Below are 20,745 nucleotides of genomic sequence, written 5' to 3'. Positions count from 1 at the left end.
TTGCCCTGAGTCACATAGCTAGTAAATGTCAAGTTGTCTGAGGCTGGATTTGAATTCATTTCCTCCTGAATCCAGGTCCAGTATTCTATCCATCTGCCACCTTTCTGCTCCTAGCTTTCTAGTGTTTTTAATAGGTATTGGTATTCTATTTTTTCAAAAGCTTTTTCTGTATTTGTTTAAACAATTATATGATTTATAGCAGTTGTTTTTCTTATTAATGTGGTCAATAATGCTCATAGTTTTCCCAATGTTGAACTAGCTTTGCATTTCTGGTATAAATCCCACTCATTATAATGTATGATCTTTGTGATTTATTGCTGTAGTCACCTCGTTTTTTTAAATTTGTGCATTCATTAGAGAAATTGATCCATAATTTTTTTCTGTTTTAACTCTTCCTGGTTTAAGCATCAAGACCATATTTATATTCTAGAAGGAATTTTGTAGGATCCCTTTTATTTTTAAAAAGAATTTATATTGTCAAAGAACAATTAGTGTTTAAACTTTTGGTAGCATTTACATGTAAATCCTTCTGCTTCTGAGTCTTTTCTTTTGCTATCTTGTTTCATTGTCATTATCTTTAATGAAATAATTGATTGTTTCTAAAATTTGTCCTTTGACCCACTCATTCTTTAGAATTAAGTTATTTAGTTTTCAATTAATTTTTTCCTTTGCTTCAAAGGTCCTATACTGAATATAATTTTTATTACATTATGGTCATTACCTTTAATGTTCTTCCTTTTCTATCTTATTGTGGGGTTTTAATTCCTTAAAACTTGTTAATTTTTTGGAGGTGCCACACACTGAAGATAAACTTATTCCTTTCTATTTCCATTCATTATTCTCTAGACCAGGGCTGTCCAACCTTATTTTGAAAAGTTTTTATTGAAGAAATAGGCAGTATATTTTGATTGGTCATTTTAGTGAGAGCTCTGCAGTAGCTCTGCATTGTTTACTAAAGCATTTAGTAAACCCATAGGGGGCTGCATAAAATCACATTGTGGGCTGCATGTGGGCAGTGGGTCACATTTTGGACAGACTTGTCATATGTAACTTTTCAAAAATATCATTTGGGTCTTTAGCTTATTTATTTATTTATTTTTGGCTAGATTTACCTTGATATAAGAAGAGTAAATGGAGGTATCCAACTATTTTAAATTTACTGTATATTCTCCCTTGTAGCTTCTTTACATTTTTCTTTAAGAATTTAATTTCTATTTGGGCGGCTAGGTGGCAGTGGATAGAGCACAGGCCCTGGAGTCAGGAGTACCCGAGTTCAAATCTGGCTTCAGACACTTAATAGTTAACTAGCTGTGTGGCCTTGGGCAAGCCACTTAACCCCATTTGCCTTGCAAAAAACTAAAAAAAAAAAAGAATTTAAATTCTATGTCACTGTTTGCATGTACACACACATATTTAGTTTTGATCTTCCTTTCAGAAAAATTTAGGTTCCTTGTTTTTCTCTTTTATTTTGGTCTATTTTTGCTTTCAGCTAAAACATTAAATTTTAACCGTTTCTTATTTTAATTCTCTCTGACCTTTCCATTTAGATGTGTTTCTTGTGGTACAACATATTGTTGGATTCTGATTTCTAATCAATTTTATTTCTTCATTTTATAAGTGAGTTTCATTCACATTCAGTTTTTTCCTTCCATTACATTCTACTATACTGTTTCTTCTGTTTTTCCTTGTTCTGTCTTGCTTCTGACTACTGCCTCCCTTAATATATGCTGTCTCTTATGTCTTCCCTATCCCATAATACTTTTTCTACCCATTTTCCTGTTGGATAAAATATTTTTCTATATGCTTGTGTATCTTCCTTCCTTTAACCAATTTAGGTGTAAGATTACAACATTGCTCACTCCTCAATATAGTTACCTCTTTGTATAAACTCATTGTGTATCCCATTTATGTGAGATAATTTCTTTCATTCCTCCTTTTCTTTCTCCCTTCTCTTTTTCTTCCTCACTCTTTAAGTTCTTTGGTGATTTTCAAAATATATCAGTCACTCTCAGAACTTTTGTCTAATTTTATCTATCTATGACTCCCTTGATGATGATGATAAAGTTCTGAAGGACTGTATTTGTCTCTCTCTCTATATATATGTATATAATTCAATTAACTTTGCTTTTAATAAGTTCCTTATGGTTGCTCAACTCATGTTTACCATTTTATGCTTCTCTAAATTCTTTTGTTTGTATGTTGAATTTTCTACTGGTCTTTTCATCAGCTTGAAATTCTTCATATTTAAAATTCTTTTTTTTTCCTGTGGGAATATTCAGTTTTGCTGCATAAATTATTATTGATTCTAAGGCTAGAATTTTTTGTCCTCAGGAATATTATTCTAACCTCTCTGCTTCTTTAAAATGATGACTGTTAAGTCTTGGATAACCTAACTGTAACTCCTTACTTTAATTCTTTCTGTTAGTTTGCAGAATTTTTTTCCTGACCTGGAAATTCTGGATTTTGGTTATAATATTCCTGGGAATTTTCATTCTGGAATTTCTTTCAGAAGGTGATTTTTCAATTTTGTACAAGAAAAGTATATAGGAATTAAGGGTTAGATAAGGCTATTAACTTCTCTAAGTTTTAAATACATATCTACTTCTAAACCTATTATTTCAAGGATTTTTTCCATGTTGACTGGATACAGATTTTTCAACCTAATAAGTTTTGCAACTGAAAACTTAAATCCTCACTAGAAGGTATTAGACCTGTATAATGATATGTTATGAGTATTGTGAATTTAGCAAAGTGAAAAATTGTACTGATTTTTTTTTCTCCCTAAGGGTAACAGTTGATTTTCAGAAACACTCTTTTGCTCAGATCATTGTTGTTGGTAACTCATTCCATTGGTGTCTCTTCTAGTTCTCATATAGAGCTTTCTAGCAAAGACATTGAAGTGGATTGTCATTTCCTTCCCTAGCTCATTCTACATTTGAAGAAACTGAAGCAAATAGGGTCAAATGACTTGCTCAAGGCTACACAACCAGCAAATGGCTAAGGCCAGGCTTTGCACTTATCTGTGGTGGAAGGAGCACCCATATAACTCAGAAATGTAATGCAAATGCCTTGTCTAGCTGAGAACTGGATGTAAACTTTGGGGTGTAGGAAGTATTCAGGGAGACTAGCACTTCTGATAGGAGGGCTTACCAAGTCCTTTCAGGGTGGCTCATCTACCTTTGTTGTCTATCTGGTATGTAACTCATACCTGTGGCTCCAAGAAGTATGAACAGTGACCACACCCTAGTAGAACCGCCTTAGCAGAGGAGCTCAACCAGGATGAGGGTCACCAGGAAGCCTCAAATTTATCAGCTAGCTAAGAGGGTGTCTACCTGGAGCTTGTGAAGACTTCCTCTGGCAGATAGGGTGGATGAGAAGACTTGTTCCAATGAAGGTGACTTGAAGCAGGCACTGTTTTGAGGGCCTGGAGCTTGACTAGACATCAGAGATACCAAGGTCATCTGCTATCATTCTGACTTTTATACTGCCACCGGAAATAGATTATTCTGAAAGAGAATGAGGCTGGCTTTGTGCAACTGTTTCTCACATAATACAGGTCATATGCAAGTCAGGATATCACCCCATATGAAAATTTTTCTTATTTTTTTTCCTGAAAAATGGCAGACTTAAGACTAGCATTCTTTTTTAATAGCATTTAATTTTTTCCAATTACAAGTAAACAAATTTTTAACATTCATTTTTTAAAAAAATTTAAGTTCCAAATTTTTTCCTTTCCTCCCTCAGCTCCTGCTTTGTAAGACAGTAAGCATTTTGATATAGGTTACACATGTATAACCAAGCAAAACATATTTCCATATTTGGCATGTTGTGAAAAAAAGAAACAGACCCAAAGAAAAGAACCAGAACAAAAAAAATGAATCCTAAATGTAATACTTTTAATACTATCTGCATTCACACTCCATCAGTTCTTTCTCTGAATGTGCATAGTTACATCATGAGTCCTTAGGAATTATCTTGGATCATTGTATAGTTGAGAATATCAACTATACAATTAAGTCATTCTTGGCTGATCATTGTACAATAGTACAATGTTACTATTACTGTGTACAATGTTCTCCTGGTTTTGCTCACTTCACTTTGCATCAATTCCAGTAAGTCTTTCCAGGTTTTTCTGAAATCAACCTGCTGTCATTTCTTATGGCCCAATTAGATTCATATCCCACAACTTGTTCAGACATTCTCCAACTGATGGGTATTTCCTCAATTTCCAGTTTTTTTCCCACTGTAAAAAGAGCTGCTGTAAACATTTTTGTACATAAAAGTCTGTTTTCCCTTTTGAAACTCTTTGGGATAAAGACTAAAATTCTTGCTAGTCTCTGAACCCTTTCAATATCAGTCTAATATAACAACTTAAATACTTTTATGAATCCTGGAGTGGAAAAGTCAGCAAAGAGTCACACTCAGTCATTTCTTTTCAGCCTGGGGTATCTTAGGAAGAAAGAAAAATACTTAAGAACACAATAATGGGGGTGGCTAGGTGGCGCAGTGGATAGAGCACTGGCCCTGGAGTCAGGAGTACCTGAGTTCAAATCCGGCCTCAGACATTTAATAATTACCTAGCTGTGTGGCCTTAGGCAAGCCACTTAACCCCATTGCCTTGCAAAAACTTAAAAAAAAAAAAGGAAAGAAAAGAAAAAAAGAACACAATAATGCCATGAGTTCACAGGACTATTTAATAATGAAGTTTGCTGATATTGTGGTAAGGAGTTAAGGGACAGAATGAGATAAGCTTTTGGATATGGAAAATGTGAGAATTTGTTTTTCTTGAAAATGCCTATTGCTTGTTTTTCATTTGAGTCAAGGAGAGCTGGGAATAGTGTTGCTTTAAAAAGTGTCTAAAGCATTTCAAAAATTTACAAGATAACAGAAAGATGATCAGAAGGAAATATAAACAAGCAGGAAACTCTCAAAGTAACATGATAGATTTATGATTTTTAAAAATAAGCTGCACATAAGAGATGCAGAGTTGCATCTATCCTCATTTTCTGTTCTACTTTCTACATAGAAACATTACTTTTTTAAGGGAGCATATATTCTCAAAATTTTTAATAATATTTTTTCCAATTACATGTATAGGAAATTTTAAAAATCATTAAAAAAAATTTTGAGTTCCTAATTTTCTCTCCCCTTCCTCCCTCAAATACTAAGCAATTTAACGTAGGTTATATATTGCAATCATGTAAATGTATTTCCATATGAACCATGTTTTAAGAGAAGGAACAGGTGAAAAGTAAAGAGTTATAAAAAAATAAAGTAAGTGAAAATAGTATGCAGGATGTGGATAGCATTACTCATCATGAGTTCTTTTGAATTGTCTTAGATCATTGTATTGCTGAGAGTTAAATTATCATAGCTAATTATTGAACAATGTTATTGTTCTGTGTACAATATTTTCCTTGTTCTGCTCACTTCACTTTGCAAATCAGTCTGCTTGTCATTTTTTTTAGTTTTCTTTTTTTTTTTTGCAAGGCAATGGGGTTAAGTGGCTTGCCCAAGGCCACACAGCTAGGTAATTATTAAGTGTTTGAGGCCAAATTTGAACTCAGGTACTCCTTATTCCAGGGCCAGTGCTCTATCCACTGCACCACCTAGCCACCCCTTGTCATTTTTTTATAGATCAAAAGTATTGCAATAGATTCTATAAGACCACTTGGTCATTCATTCCCGAATTGATGAACACCCCTCAATTTCCAATTCTTTGCCACTACAAAAGGAGCTGTTTTTGTACACATAGGTTGCTTTCCTTTTTTGTGATCTTTTTGCAGTATAATTGTAATAGAGATATTGCTTCATCTAAAACTATGCCTAATTTGATTGCCCTTTGGGCATGGGTCCAGAATGCTCTCTAGAATGTTGGATCAGTTCACAACTCTACCCAACACTGTATTAGTGTCCAAATATTTGTCATTTTCTTTTTCTATCATTAGTCAAGTCTGGTTCCTCGAAGTTGTTTCATTTGCATTTCTCTAATCAGTAATGATTTAGAGCATTTTTTCCACATGTCTCTATAGGTTTCTTTAATTTCTTCATCTAAAAGCTGCCTGTTCCTATCCTCTGACCATTTAGCAATTGGGTATTGACTTGGATTTTTCAAATTTGACTAAGTTCTCTGTATATTTGAGAAATGAGGCCTTTATTAGAGACAATTGCTGTAAAAATTCTCTTAATTTTCTGTTTTCCTTCTAATCTTGTTTGTTTTGGTTTTGTTTGTACAAAAGCTTTATAATTTAATATAATCAAAATTAGCAATTTTACTTCCTATTATTTATTCTCTCTCTCTCTCTCTCTCTCTCTCTCTCTCTCTCTCTCACTCTCACTCTCCCTCCCTCCCTCCCTCCCTCTCCTTTGGCCAAAAAATTCTTCTTTTCTCCAAACATCTGACAAATAATTATTCCTTGCTCTCCTAATTTACTTATGGTATAATTCTTTAGGTCTAAATCATGTACCCATTTTGAGCAGATTTTGGTATACAGTGCTTGGTCTATACCTATTTTTCTTCCCTATTATTTTCCAGTTTTCCCCAAGAAGGTTTTGTCAAATAGTGAGTTCTTATCCTAGAAGCTGGAGTCTTTGGGTTTATCAAATTCTAGAATAATGTGATCCTTTACTACTATGTCTTGTGTACCTAATCCATTCCACTGATCTACAACTCCATTTCTTAGCCATTATTAGATAATTTTTCCTTTCAATTCTTTATTTGCATTTTTTCAGTCAGTCAGACTTTATTTCAACATTCATTTTTGTAAAATTTTCTCCCTACCTCCCTTTACTTCTCCTTCCCCATGACAACAAATTTATTCAGGCTATACATGTCCCAATCATGTTAAATGTATTTCCAAATTAATCATGCTGTAAAAGAAGAATCTCAACAAAAGGGGAAAAGCATAAGAAAGGAAAAAATGAAAATAGTATGCTTTGATTATTTCTCTAGATGTGGATGGCATTATCTATCATGAGTCCTTTGGAATTATCTTTGAGTTTGGATCAATGTATAACATGGAAACAATGTAAAGACTGGCAAATTGCCTTCTGTGTGGGGGGTGGGGATGGAGATAAGATTAGGGGAAAAATTGTAAAACTCAAAATAAATAAAATCTTTATAAGTAGAAAAAAAAGAATTATCTTTGAGGGGGTGGCTAGGTGGCAGTGGATGGATAGAGCACCAGCCCTGGAGTCAGGAGTACCTCAGTTGAAATCTGATCTCAGACACTTAATGGATTACCTAGCTGTGTGGCTTTGGGCCAGCCACTTAACCCCATTGCCTTGCAAAAAACCTAAAAAAGAAAAACAAAACAAAACAAAACAAAAGAATTATCTTAGGAGAACTAAATTATTCATAGTTGGTCATCAGACAATATTGCTGTTACTGCAGACAGAGTTCTTCTAGTTCTCCTTATTTCACTCAGCCTTAGTTCATGTAAATCTTTCTAGGTTTTTCTGAAATCCACCTGTTTGTCATTTCTTATAACCCAATAGTATTCCATTATATTCATATACTGCAACTTGTTCAGTCATTCCCCAGCTGATAGGCATCACCTCAATTTCTATTAATTTGCCACCACAAAAAATGTTATCATAAATGTTTTTGTACATGTGGTTCCTTTTTTCTTCCTTATAAACTCTTTGGGATACAGACCAAGGAGTGGTATTGCAGGATCAGAGATTATGCATAGTTTCATATCAGTTTGGGTATAGTTCTTTTTTTTTTTTCCTTGCAAGGCAAATGAGGTTAAGTGGCTTGCCCAAGGCTACACAGATAGGTAATTATTAAGTGTCTGAGGCCAGATTTGAACTCAGATACTTCTGATTGGGCATGGTTCTTAAATTACTCTCCAGATTTGCTCTCTCACAACTCCACCAACAGTGTATTAGTGTTCCAGTTTTCCACTCCAACATTTGTCATTTCCCATTTCTGTGATATTAGCCAATCTGATAAGTGTGAGATGGTACCTCAGGATCATTTTAATTTGCAAGTCTCATAGAATGTTTCTCTAAGTGGGTACAATTTATTGCTAACTTGGAGGAAAAGGTGAGTCAACCCACAGTTGGCAACAGTGGAACAGAGAAGGAGTAGGTAGCTTACAGATGAGCATCTGCTCCTCTGGGTTAGAATACTCACAGACAACAAGACAAATTTGATGAATATGATGGGGAAATATAGAAGTTGCTAAATGAAAAAGTGAGAGCTCCACAGGGTTTACCAGCAGAATAGTTCATCCCTTTCTAAGAATGTAGCCATTTAATTCCATCAAAAATAAAGTATAAGTGAAGTTTAGAGAGATGCAAGATTCTTGGCTTAGTTAGAAGGCAGCTAAAATTCAGTTTTATGTGTATAGTATCAATCTGAAGTGCTTTTATGATGCCCTGAAGGTTATTTATAGGCTAAAGACATATGGTGCATCTCAAATACTCCGTGTTGATGGAGCCACATTGATTAGTGATAGGGACATGATCCTAATGAATGGACTAAATAATTCTGACTCTTCTTAATAGACCATCATCAATCAATGCAGAAGCCATTGACCATTTACATCAGATTGAAGTCAGTCTTTTCCAAGCTGAAGTTCCGGCTGAAAAAGAGATTTTGAATTCCATTAAGTTTCAAGTGGCAAAGCATGAGATTTACAACATGGGAGAAGGGGGGTCCAATGATCATACAAAAGCTGACTGAAATTTTCCAAGTTTTAAGGCATGAAGAGGTTATCCTCCAGGAATTTAAGGATGCCTCCATTGTCCATTTCTTTAAAGGTAAAGGGAATAGATTGTTCTTTGATGATCACAGGGGTATTTCTCTCTTAGCCATTGCTGGCAAGATTCTTGTCAGAGTTCTCCCAATAGGCTAATCCTTAACCTGAAAGATGATCCACCTATCCAAAAAAATCAGTATGGCTTCAGAAAGGGTCGAGGAACAGTTGATATCTACTGCCCAACAACTCCAGGAAAAATGCCAGCAGTAGAACAGAAGTCTGTATACAACATTAGTAGATCTGACCAAGGCTTTTGATGCTGTCAGTCATGAGTTTGTGGAAAATTATGTCAAAATTTGGTGCCTGGAAAACTTCATCAGTATCTGTATGTCAGTTTCATGATTGCATTCTTGCCCAGGTTCTGAATAGGATGATGCTCTCATGATTTCCCAGTCACTAAAGACTGTGTCCTTGCTGCCATGCTTTTTAGCACAATGTTCTCAGCCATGTTAACAAATGCTTTCACTAGGGATGTATACTGCATCAAGGTCAACTACTGAAGTGATGGTAAAATCTTTAACTTGAAAAGTGTACAAGCCAAGTACAAAGTGGGGGAAGTATTCTGTTTGGAGATGATTGTGCACTCACTGCGCCTTCTGAAGCTGAAATGCAAAGAAAGGATTGATTCTCTGTTTTTTTTGCAAATCAATTAACACCAAGAAGGATACCACACCATCCATATGTGAAAATTTTATTTAAAGCAAATAGTTTTGAATGCTAAGGATGGATTCATTTATCTTGGCAGTGTACTTTCCAGAGAGGTACATATATGATAATTAGGTTGACACCCCCATTGCCAGTGTTTGGGAGGCTCTGAAAGAAAGTGTAGAAGAGAAGATATATTAGATTGACTACCAAACTGAAGATCTACAGAGCCTTAGTGCTGACCTTATTATTGCATACTTGTGCAAACTTAAGTCTGTCAGAGCCATGCCAGGAATCACTTCCATTTAAATTGTCTTAGGAAGATTCTGAAGATCACCTGGCAGGATAAGATACCAGACACTGAGGTTCTTTCTCCAGCAAAACTACCAGTTATTCAAACATTATTAAAGAGAGTACAATTATGATGGGCTAGCCACATTATTCAAATGACACACAAAAGACTTGCCAAAAAGACTATTTTATGGAGAACTCACAGACAAGTGCTCACTGGGGAGTCAGAAAAAGTGATTTAGGGACGCAGAAGATCTCTCTTAAGAATTTTAGAATTGATTGTGCAGCATGGGAGGACACAAGACCCCTATGGTGTGCCCTCATCAGAGAGGGTGCTGTGTTCCTTTGAGCATGGTAGAATTGAGGCAGCTGAAAAGAAATGTAAGATATGTAAGTTTAGAGTAATCACTCCAGTTGTTCACATGAACTATTTGTGCCTGCCCAATGATAAAGCATTCTGACCATGTATTGGTCTGATCAGCAACAATCGGATATATTATAACTTGTCTCTAGCATAATGATGTCATTTTGATCTTCAGTAATGAAGAACAAGAACCAACTCTGCAATTTATGTTTTTCTAATCAATAGTGATTTAAAGAATTTTTTCATATGATTGTAGATAGCTTTAATTTCTTTATCTGGAAACTACCTCTTCATATCCTTTGACCATTTATCAATTGCAAAATGACTTGTGTTCTTATAATTTGTTCTCTATGTATATATTCTCTATAATCAGTTCTCTTTTATTTGAGAAATGGGTCCTTTATTGGAAATACTGACTATAAAAATTGTTTACATTATTATTTTGTAATCAAAATTAACCATTTTGCATTTCATTGTGTTTTCTATCTCTTTTGGTCATAAATTCTCCATTTCATAGGTCTGACAGGTAAACTGACATATGGTATCCTCTCCTTTTTTCTTTTAATTTTATTTATTTTTTCCCAATTATACGCAATAGTAGTTTTTAACAACCATTTTTGACAAAGTTTTGAGTTTTACATTTTTCTTTCCTCCTCACCCTCTCACCCCCTCCCCCTGACAGAAAGCAAACTAAAATAGGCTATATATGTATAACCACGTTTTCTTATAGAGCAGTATTATTCTATCTCATTCATGTAACACAGTTTGTTCAGACATTCCTCAACTGATGAGTACCCCCTCAATTTGCAATCCTTTGCCATTATGGATGAGCTGCTATAAATATTTGTACATGTGGGTTTTTTACCCTTTGTCATGATCTCTTTGGATTACAGACCTAGTGGTCATACTGCTAGATCAAAGGGTATGCACAGTTTTATTGCCCTTTGGGCATAATTCCAAATCACTCCAGAAATGTCAGATCTGTTCACAACTCCACCAACAATACATTAGTGTCCTTAGATTATAGGTTGCCCATATTCTCATAACAGAAGAAAAGTCTGTAGAATAAAAGTCTTTGTTCTTTGACTTATTCTCCACAGAAACATTAACTGTTCCTTTATAAAGTATATTGTTATCATTAAGGATCTTTTACATAATGTGCTTAAAGAATATAGGACTCCTAGGAGATGCAGTAAATAGAATTCTAGGCCTGAAGCCAGGAAGACTCACCTTTCTGAGGTCAAATATGACCTCAGATACTTAATAGGTGTGTGACCCGGGAAGTCATTTAACCCTGTCTTCCTCTATTTCCTCTTCTGTAAAATGAACTGGAGAAAGAAATGGCAAACCACTTTAATATCTTTGTCAAGAAAATTTCAAATGAGATCACAAAGAATTGGACACGACTGAAGTGACACAAGAATAACTTAATATATTTGAAAGTCAAGTAGGGTGCTTATGAAAATTCAGGATGATCTTTAAGGCAGACCTGAGTTAAAATATGACCTCAACACTCACTAGCTACTTAAACTTTGATAAGGTTACTTTATCCTTTGTTTGACTCAGTTTTCTCATTTGTACAATAAGGATAATGATAGCATCTACTCCCAGGATTGTTGTGAGAATTGAATGAGATAATAATTGTAAGCCCTTATCACAGTATATGGTGCATAGTAAGGGTTATATAAATGTCAGTTATTTTTAGCATTTTTATTTTTTTTACAAATATTTCAGTACTTCCAAGAGTTTAATATAATCTGTTGTGCTACTTTCTCTACTCATCCAGATCAGAACTTAACTATAATTCAGTTATTGGTTTATTATGTGGCCAAAAAATTCTTTCCCCTCTACCCAGCCACCCTCTTCAAACTGCATACTGAGACTGGTCCTCAGACAATAATGGATCCCTAGTCTATCACTGGACCTTTGCTTTTAAGTCTTTGTAGTCTTATAAAACATCCTAAATGTTGTTCTGCATTGCATAGTCTTCATAACATAGGGTTCTTTCCAAGACATGATGAGGTTAGTAGTAAGAAATCAGTTTAAAATATCCTAATACTTTGCCCTAAATAGAGTTAAATATCTTTTCCTCTAATTTCAGACCTGGTCTCTTCATTCACTTGCTTTGATAGTGGATTCTAGTGGACCAATGTATCGTGGCTATGTTGAGCCAACTTTGTCCTTAGTTCTCACATTGCTATTGACAGTTCCACCTTCCCATACAGAAGTTCATCAATGTTTGGGTCGATGTTTAGGTGCTATAATAACCACTGTTGGACCTGAATTACAAGGTAAGTGCATTTCAAATTTTGATAAAGAAAAATATTGTTAACTACTTTTTCAGAATTCTTGTTCCAGCATCATATTTTTTTTAAGGTTTTCCTAACTCCATTTCATGGAACACTGGAATTACAGTGTCTATTCAGCATCTTATTTTGAATGTAAATTGATTAACCTGAATCTCAGTTAAATTTTAAGATGACAACTCTTTGTTAAGAAGGTAAGAAAAATGTTTCATGGAAAGGAGTCTGGCAGTTGGGAAATGCATAATTGTGGGCTAGTCATTTTACTATAGCTTCAATTTCTCCATCTGAAAAGCAAGGATACGGTCCTTATATAAATTATAGCTCTCTGCGTCACTGGGCAACTTATTTATTTTCAATTTTTTTATCTGTAAAATAAGGTTAACATTAGTACCTTTCATAGAGTTGTTGTGAAAATCAAATGAAATATTAAGTACTTTATAAACTTTAAAGAAGGAATATATTTTAGCCATTATTTTTAATAAAATGAGAACTCTTTGAAAGAAAAGATACATAAATATACATTGAAAAATATGACTAAAAATTTCCTTAGAGTTTATATAAGACTGATTGGTAGTATTTAGAGAAATATTCAAACCAGTATAGTAGTTCTTAGCTCCTCCCTGACAAGGATAATAGCAGAATAGATGAATTAGTATTTATTAAGCAGGTATGATTTATAAATGTTTTTGATAATGAAATAGTTTTTCCTCCCTTTCTCCTTTTTTCTTCCTCTTCCTTCTCTTCTTATTCTCCTTTTCCTTTTTCTTTGTCCTTGTCCTCTTTCACTTTCTTTTCCTCTTTCTCCTCCTTTTTTCTTCTTTCTCTCTCCTTTTTCTTTTCCTCCTCTTTTTTCCCTCTCCTCTCTTCCCTTCATCTCCTTTCAACACTCAAACCTATATCAGAACAGTATATAAAATTGTAATTCCCTACTTAGAACATTTTCATGTCTAAAACTGTTCTTTATATTAGGCAGATGATTTAAAGGAATTCACTGTTTAGAATTTAGTATGTTTTCTTTAGCATATTTGTGATATATATAATATAATTTCTTTAACTCAGTGTCTATATGCATTCCCTTTCACATTTGTTAGGAAACTGAAATTTAGGATCAAGAAGAATCAACAGCATTCATTAATTTTGTAGGTTATGCAGTTGAATATTTTTTGGTGTTTGTCAGATTTTTTCATATAGCATGGTTAAGGGGTTAAAAAGTAGTGCAGTTTTTCCTATAAGTTAAATCTGAGAGTATATTTATTAAGCATCTAAATCAACAAATTAGAATTTTATCAGAGATATTTTCTACCTTTTGAAAAAAAATTGCCTCCCCAGTAAAGGAGTTTATCAGTCACTTTATTAATAAAATATAATTCTCTTTTGCAATTTTTGTGATGTCTAGTAAAATAATTGTATTCAAAAAAAAAATTTTTTTTCCTTACCTGGGATTAGGAAATGGAGCAACAATTTCAACAATCCGCTCTTCGTGTTTAGTTGGTTGTGCAATTACACAAGACCATTCAGATTCTCTTGTTCAGGCAGCTGCCATATCTTGTCTTCAACAACTGCATATGTTTGCACCACGGCATGTCAATCTGTCTAGTTTGGTTCCTAGCCTTTGTGTAAGTATAAAATATTTCTGATTTACTTATGTTGGAAGCCCAAAAACTTATTTACTAAAAAAAAAAACAACTGTTGATCCTCCTGATTACTAAATTCTAGCTCTCAGCTTCAACATATTACCCATGAGCTCACTGCCCCCTCATTTTCTAAACTCACTTTGCCTTTTAGGAAATGTTTCAATTAATAGCCCAAATCTCAAAAACTTTGAGGGATGATTAGATATAGAAATCTTTCTTGATAAAGACTTAGAATCAGATTTAGATCAGATTCTATTCTAGTTCTTTGAGAAGCTGATGTCTACTATGTTGTTTAAAAATCTTTTCATTGTAAATAAAGCATGTTGTGTATATTTGAGTGTCCAGTATTCTGTTATATACAATGTTAAGCAGAGATCATGAGATTCATTATGCCAATATAACACCATTTCTCAAAGTAAAATTTGAATATTTTCTAAGTAATGTGGAATTTACAGATTTTTTTAATGTAGTTTAAAAATAGTTAACCATGAACATGGTTTAAAGAACATTATTTTTGTATCTATGTGATGAATACATGGGAGAGGGGAGATACTAGAGGCAGAAAAGGCCCTGTTAGGGTGTTAAACTGGTTCAGGTGAATGATGATGAGGATCTGAATAAGATTAGTGGTTATGTTTGTGGTAGAGATTATTTTGGAGATAGAAACCATAGGAGTTGGATAAAGGGAAATGGCAAAGAGGGTATAAAGATTCAAAAGATCATTAATGTTGCCCTATTTTTTTTTTTTTTTTTTGGACTTGGATTACCTTATTAATGACTGGGCTTGTTGGAACCACTTATGTTCCTTTAGAATGCTGATCATTTGTCAGATATCTTCTAAAATAATCTTTAAATTACTTAAAAGTTTTTTGTACTTTAACCCATTTGCTGGTATCTTCTTTCCACAGTTGTCACTAACACAACTGAAAAAACCACAGAGGGAAAATATATCCAAAAATTTTACTCCTACCTAAAGTAGTTCTAGTTGTCTTTTGCCAATTACCCAATGAGACAAATGTTCAATATCATGGGTAATGAAAAAGGCCTGATAGACTCTGTAGTATTTATTTTTTTAAATAAGTCTTTTATTTTCCCATGGTTATTTACATGTATATGGTTATACATGTATATGTTAGGGAGATATATATATATATATATATATATATATACACACACACATACACACATATATATGTACACGCATATATATGTTTTTTATTTTGACATTTTTTAAGGAAAAAATTTTTATTTCATTGAGAATAGATTATACTGTTAACCACAAATACTTAAACAATAATGATTATAATTAATGATCTTAAACCCCATTTACTGGGTGAATTGATAAGATCATCCCTATTGACAATCTTGTATTCAAATCTTTTTTCTTTTTCATGGTGTTTTCTAGATTTTCTTCTTACTCCCTAGATTTTTTTCCCACTAGATGGAAAGGTCCAATGTCTAAACTCACATTTAGATAGCAGTATAGGTTTGATTTATTGGAGAAACCTGTTTTCACTTATATTATTTATGATTATTAATTTTTTTTACCAGAGTGATGCATTATATGACTTATCTGCCAAGTAGCTTTAACTAGAACGAAAAGACAGCTGAGTCAGAAAGGGAATTTCCAGTGTTTTTTCTTATTTGGTCCTTTGACTTTAAACACTGCATACGTGACATAATTTAAAACTAGGAAGTAGCATGAGGTAATGAAAAAGAACTCTAGGGTTGGAGTTAGAAAATTTGATTCAAGTTTTGACTTCTCCATTTACTAATTTTGTGATATTGAGCAAGCCTTTTAAAGCATGAAGAAATTGAAATAGATTATCCTTTTTTTCTTTTTTTGGTGAGGCAGTAGGGTTAAGTGACTTACCCAAAGTCACATCTCTATTAAGTGTCAAATGTCTGAGGGCAGATTTGAACTCATGTCCTCCTGACCCCAGGGTCAGTGTTCTATCTACTGTGCCACCTAGCTCCTCTGGAATAGATTATCTAATAGAGTGCTCAGAATTCTTAACATCCTGAGATTCTTCTTTATACTTTACTGCTTGTTGAGGTATGAAGATTTGTTGAATCTTCTACTAAATTGTCCCAGGCTGCCTTGATTTTGAGTTTTGTTTTTATAGACTTTTTCTTTTAATCTTTTACCTTGTTGTCAATTTTTTTACTGCATCTGCCTCTAGTAATTTTTGATCTGGGAAGACATCAACTAGACTTGTGAGATTTTATGTGAAAGATGAGTCAAGACCTTCTGAAGAAGGGCTGAAGTTGTTGGACTATTGACTTTTCTATAAGCTTTTACTATGTGCTCAATAAACAAATTAGGTTATCAAAATGTTCCACTGCCTGTGGAAAACTAGAATTTTGTTTTTCTTGTTGGTAAAAAAAAGTCCTTACTATATGTGAGCAAATTTATTGAAATAAATCAGTACTTCTTTTCTTTAATTCTTCTTGATATCATTATGTTTGCAGGTTCATTTATGTAGTTCCCACTTATTACTCCGAAGGGCAGCAGTTGCATGTCTTAGGCAACTTGCACAGCGAGAAGCTGCTGAAGTATGTGAATATGCTATGAGCCTTGCAAAAAATGCAGGAGACAAAGAAAGCAGTGGTATTAGTAAGTGAGCCTTTCATTTAATATTCCTTTCCATTGCAGTGTACATATATTTATGATATGGATAGAATTTTTGTTAACTAATAGAATTTTAATATAAAAATACAATAAGACTTTCTTGAAACCCTTTTGGCACGTAGACTCATATATGAACATTTATATTTTAATATGCACATCTTTAAAAATCCATTGTATTGCTCATTTTCTTTAAATTTTGCTGCTTTTTAATCAAGCATAGTATTCCAAATAGCATACTCTTTGCATTTTCTGAAGGTTTCTAGAGGAATCTCTGGAATGAATAAATTGATTAATTATTTATCATATCATTAATAAAATTTTTGAAGGTAAAGATAAAAGCAAAATCCTCAAGGTATGGTTTAGAGGCAACTGAAAGCTTTTGGTTAGTAGGCAACTTCAAAATCACTTTCACAATAGCAAAGAAATTCAGTTTTGAGTGGGTAAAAAATATCTAGTAATATTTGCTATATAGATAAGGAAAGCCTGGTTCCTTATTTTTTTTTGGAGAGTTTTAATTTAGTTTGAGCCTTAAGAAAAGGGTATACAGTGTTGATTTGGAATCAGTGTTAACAGGTGGCAAATTCTGTTAGTAAAACAAGAAACTAAAGTAAAGTCTGGCTGCTATAGGGAAAATTCAGAATCTATAAACTAATCCTAAAGAGCAGTGCATAAAAATAGCAATTTTTTGGTAAAATAATTAAAAGATATAGTCATCTAATATACCATTAAGATTGTCTATGCATTACTATTAGAATGTATGTTACAGTACCATATTTTTACTTAAGGGCAAAAATGCTGCTTTAGGGAAAGGGAAGTAAATAACGATGATGAGGAAGAGGAGCAGGAGGAGGATGCTGCTGCTGATAATAATAACTAACATTTATAGAATACTTACTGTGTGCCAAGGATTGTGCTAAGCTTTTTTTTTTGACACATTATCTCATTTGATCATTAGAAATTAACTATTAAAAATAATTAAATTAAAGAATCATTAAAAATTCTTTAAAAATAATGTATTCAGTTCATTTTCAAGTTGATAAATACTGAGTATCTTTTACATAGAAGGCACTGTGCCAGATAGTTCTTCCCTTCCCACATCTCACACTCTAGCCAAGTCTGGAATGACTGGCTAAGTCAATGGACAGGGCAGATTCAGGGAAGGATTTTAAGCAGGCTTGGCATGATTATTGCTATACTTGAAGATTGTGCAGTGCTTAGAATAATTTAAACAGGAAAGAGAATGAAGATACTGTTTATATTATATATAAAATATTCTAGGTTAGAAATAATGAAGGTCTGTACTAATATGTTTGCTGTGTGGAAGTTATTAGTAGTGAATGAGATAACTAAAAGAAAGCCAGAAGTGTAATAAACATTCAACTAGAGAGGAATAAAAGGATTTCCAAGTAGCACTAAGGGTACAACTGAGATTAAGTAACATGAATTTCTGCTGGAATCTATTGGCTTAGTTTTATGCTTTTTCTTTGTTTTTTTTTTAATTTTATGTATTTAAGTAATGGGGTTAAGTGACTTGCCCAAGGTCACACGGCTAGGCAACTGTCTTTGGATTTGAACTCAGGCCCTCCTGATTCCAGATCTGGTACTCTATTCACTACACCACCTAGCTGCCCCTTGTTTTTCTTTGTTAATGCTCCATATCCTAGAAACCCAAACAGAGAAAATGAATAATAGGGTTTACCAAGAATTGGAGATTAGCAAAATTTATACATTAAGAAAATAGGAAATATAGCATCTTAGCTTAAAGCATGGTTAAAATGGCTTCCCTTGGGGTCCAGACTTGGTGGTAAGACAAGTGGAGACAGAAGGCAACAGATTGAATTTAGTTGAGAACCTAAAGGAAGCAGAGAACAGAAGGTTCAGCAGGAGTATAATACATAAAAAAAAATTTTAGTGTTTGAGATCTTGGATTTTGGAGCTGTTCTGAATGATGATAAGATTCATTCTGTGCTTGTGCTTATGGTTGGTTAGACTATAGTAGATACAAGCATCTATAGAGTTGGGAAATTATGAAATTTATGTATGGCAGTTAGTATGAATGTCAAAAGGTAGAGAATTGATATTGTTTCTTGAAAAATTAATGATCTTACAAGTAATTATGTATTCAGAAATGAAAATTTATTAGTAACTATTAAGTAATATTTCTTTTATATTCTGTACAAATTTTGTTTCATAGGAGTTAATTGACCTCACCAAATACAAGTCTTATGTTTTATTTTCTTTTTTCACAGGTTTACTAGACTATTAGGTTAGGAAAATGTAGATATAACTTGTCAGGATTTCAGCAAAAAAAAAATGACAAAATCACTCATACAGTAGTGAATTTTTTTTATGGAAAATATGAAAGCATGGTAGACCTCTAACAATTCTTGAATGAAAAGTATACTTGATATTGGTGAATTGGCTATTCCCAAGTAATTGTCATTAATAAATTTTTGGTATGGATGGTCCAGAGATCTGTGACCCTATGATTGATACAAATGGTTTGGATAGAAACATATTCAAAATACCTTTCAAATCTGCAGATAACACAAAGCTAATCTTGTAGATGACAGATTTAAATGTAAGAAGATTTCCACAGGCTAGACTAGGATGGAGCTGAATTTTTTTTAAATGAAATTTAATAGGGTTAACTAGAAAATCTTTTACTTGGGTTAAAAAAGAAAGCCAATTTCACAAGGATAAGATAAGGGAAATATAGATAGCAATTCATTCAAAAGATCTTGGGGTTGGAATGAATTGAAAACCCAGTGAGTTAACAGTGTAATATAGTGGTTCCCCTCCCAGTCCCCCAGTCTCCAAAAAAAAAAAAAGGTAAGTGATGTCTTTGACTATATTAAGAAAGGCATACTCGGGGCGGCTAGGTAGAGCAGTGGATAAAGCACCGGCCCTGGAGTCAGTAGTACCTGGGTTCAAATCTGGTCGCAGACACTTAATAATTACCTAGCTGTGTGGCCTTGGGCAAGCCACTTAACCCCAATTTGCCTTGCAAAAAAAAAAAAAAGAAGAAAAGAAAGGCATACTGATCAGGTTTGTAGTACTGCTCTAATCAAACTGTATTCCATCTTCGATGCCTCAATTTAAAAAAAGACATTTATTAATAAGATTGTAGATAGGATCATAGAATAGGGCAGCCACAACATTGAATGGCCCTGAGATCATTCCATATTATGATCAGTTGAAAACACCAAGAATATTTAACTTGGAGAAGACTTAGGGAGATAAAATATAACTGTCCTCAAATATTTAAGCTATCATGTGGAAGAATGCTTGATCCTTGAGAGAAATTAGAAACAAAGAGAACAAGTTGCAAAGAATTAGATTTAGTGCCTTTGTAAGAAAAAATTTTCCAATATTTTAAATTAAATAAAAATAAAATGGACTGCCTTGGGAGTCAATTGATTCCCTTTCACTGTAGAGAAGATTTTTGTTCAGGTATGGGTTGGACTAGATGTTTTCCAAGGTTCCTTTCTACTCAGAGATTTTCATTCTGGCAAGAAAAATTTATAGGCTGTTGATTTTTCTTTTTTTTAAGATTGAATAAGCCATTAAAATATTTTGTTTTTATAGCAAATGTACATTGAATGAATTTCATTTTTTTCACAGTCTAATAGAGTAAATGTCAACAAATCAACAAGTTCACAAGTATTTATTAAGCTCTTCTATTTGCCAAGCTCAGTGGTAAATATTAAGGGTTATTAAGTTTAAAAAAAAAGTCTTTATCAGGGAGTTCACAATTTAAATGGGGCAGACAAAATGCAATCAACTATATGTATATCCAAGATATATACAGGATACATTGGAGGTAGTCTCAGGGGGAAAATTCTAACATTAAGATGGGGCCAAAAAAAGGCTTCTTGCTGAAAGTGAGATTTGAGGCAAATCAGTAGGTATAAATAAAGAAATTAGAATATTCTGGGTTTGGAGGCAGCCAGTAAAAATGTGAAGAGTTGGAGAGAAAGCATCTTTTATAAGGAATAGCAAAGAATTCTGTGTCACTAGATCAGAGAATTCATGGGAGGTAGTGGTATGAAAGAAGACTTAGAAAAACAAGAGGAAGACAGGTTGTGAAAGATTTTTGAATTCT

At 33.5% G+C, this 20,745-nt stretch overlaps 1 protein-coding gene across 4 annotated transcripts in view; it reads left to right on the top strand.

Moving 5' to 3' along the window:
* The window catches only part of HEATR5B (HEAT repeat containing 5B), a 136,307-nt gene that overhangs the window by 52,586 nt on the left and 62,976 nt on the right, over positions 1 to 20,745 (top strand). For all 4 annotated transcript variants that reach the window (XM_074209704.1, XM_074209702.1, XM_074209701.1 and 1 more), the window contains 3 exons: positions 12,170 to 12,359; positions 13,821 to 13,990; positions 16,481 to 16,625. In XM_074209704.1, the coding sequence (XP_074065805.1) occupies positions 12,170 to 12,359; positions 13,821 to 13,990; positions 16,481 to 16,625 (505 nt within the window). The remainder of the gene's footprint in view (positions 1 to 12,169; positions 12,360 to 13,820; positions 13,991 to 16,480; positions 16,626 to 20,745) is intronic.

Source organism: Macrotis lagotis, chromosome 1 (genome assembly GCF_037893015.1).
Source record: "Macrotis lagotis isolate mMagLag1 chromosome 1, bilby.v1.9.chrom.fasta, whole genome shotgun sequence".
NCBI classification, from domain to species: domain Eukaryota; kingdom Metazoa; phylum Chordata; class Mammalia; order Peramelemorphia; family Peramelidae; genus Macrotis; species Macrotis lagotis.
The sequence above is the reverse complement of the archived record's forward strand: the minus strand, read 5'-3'. Positions and strand labels throughout refer to the sequence as shown.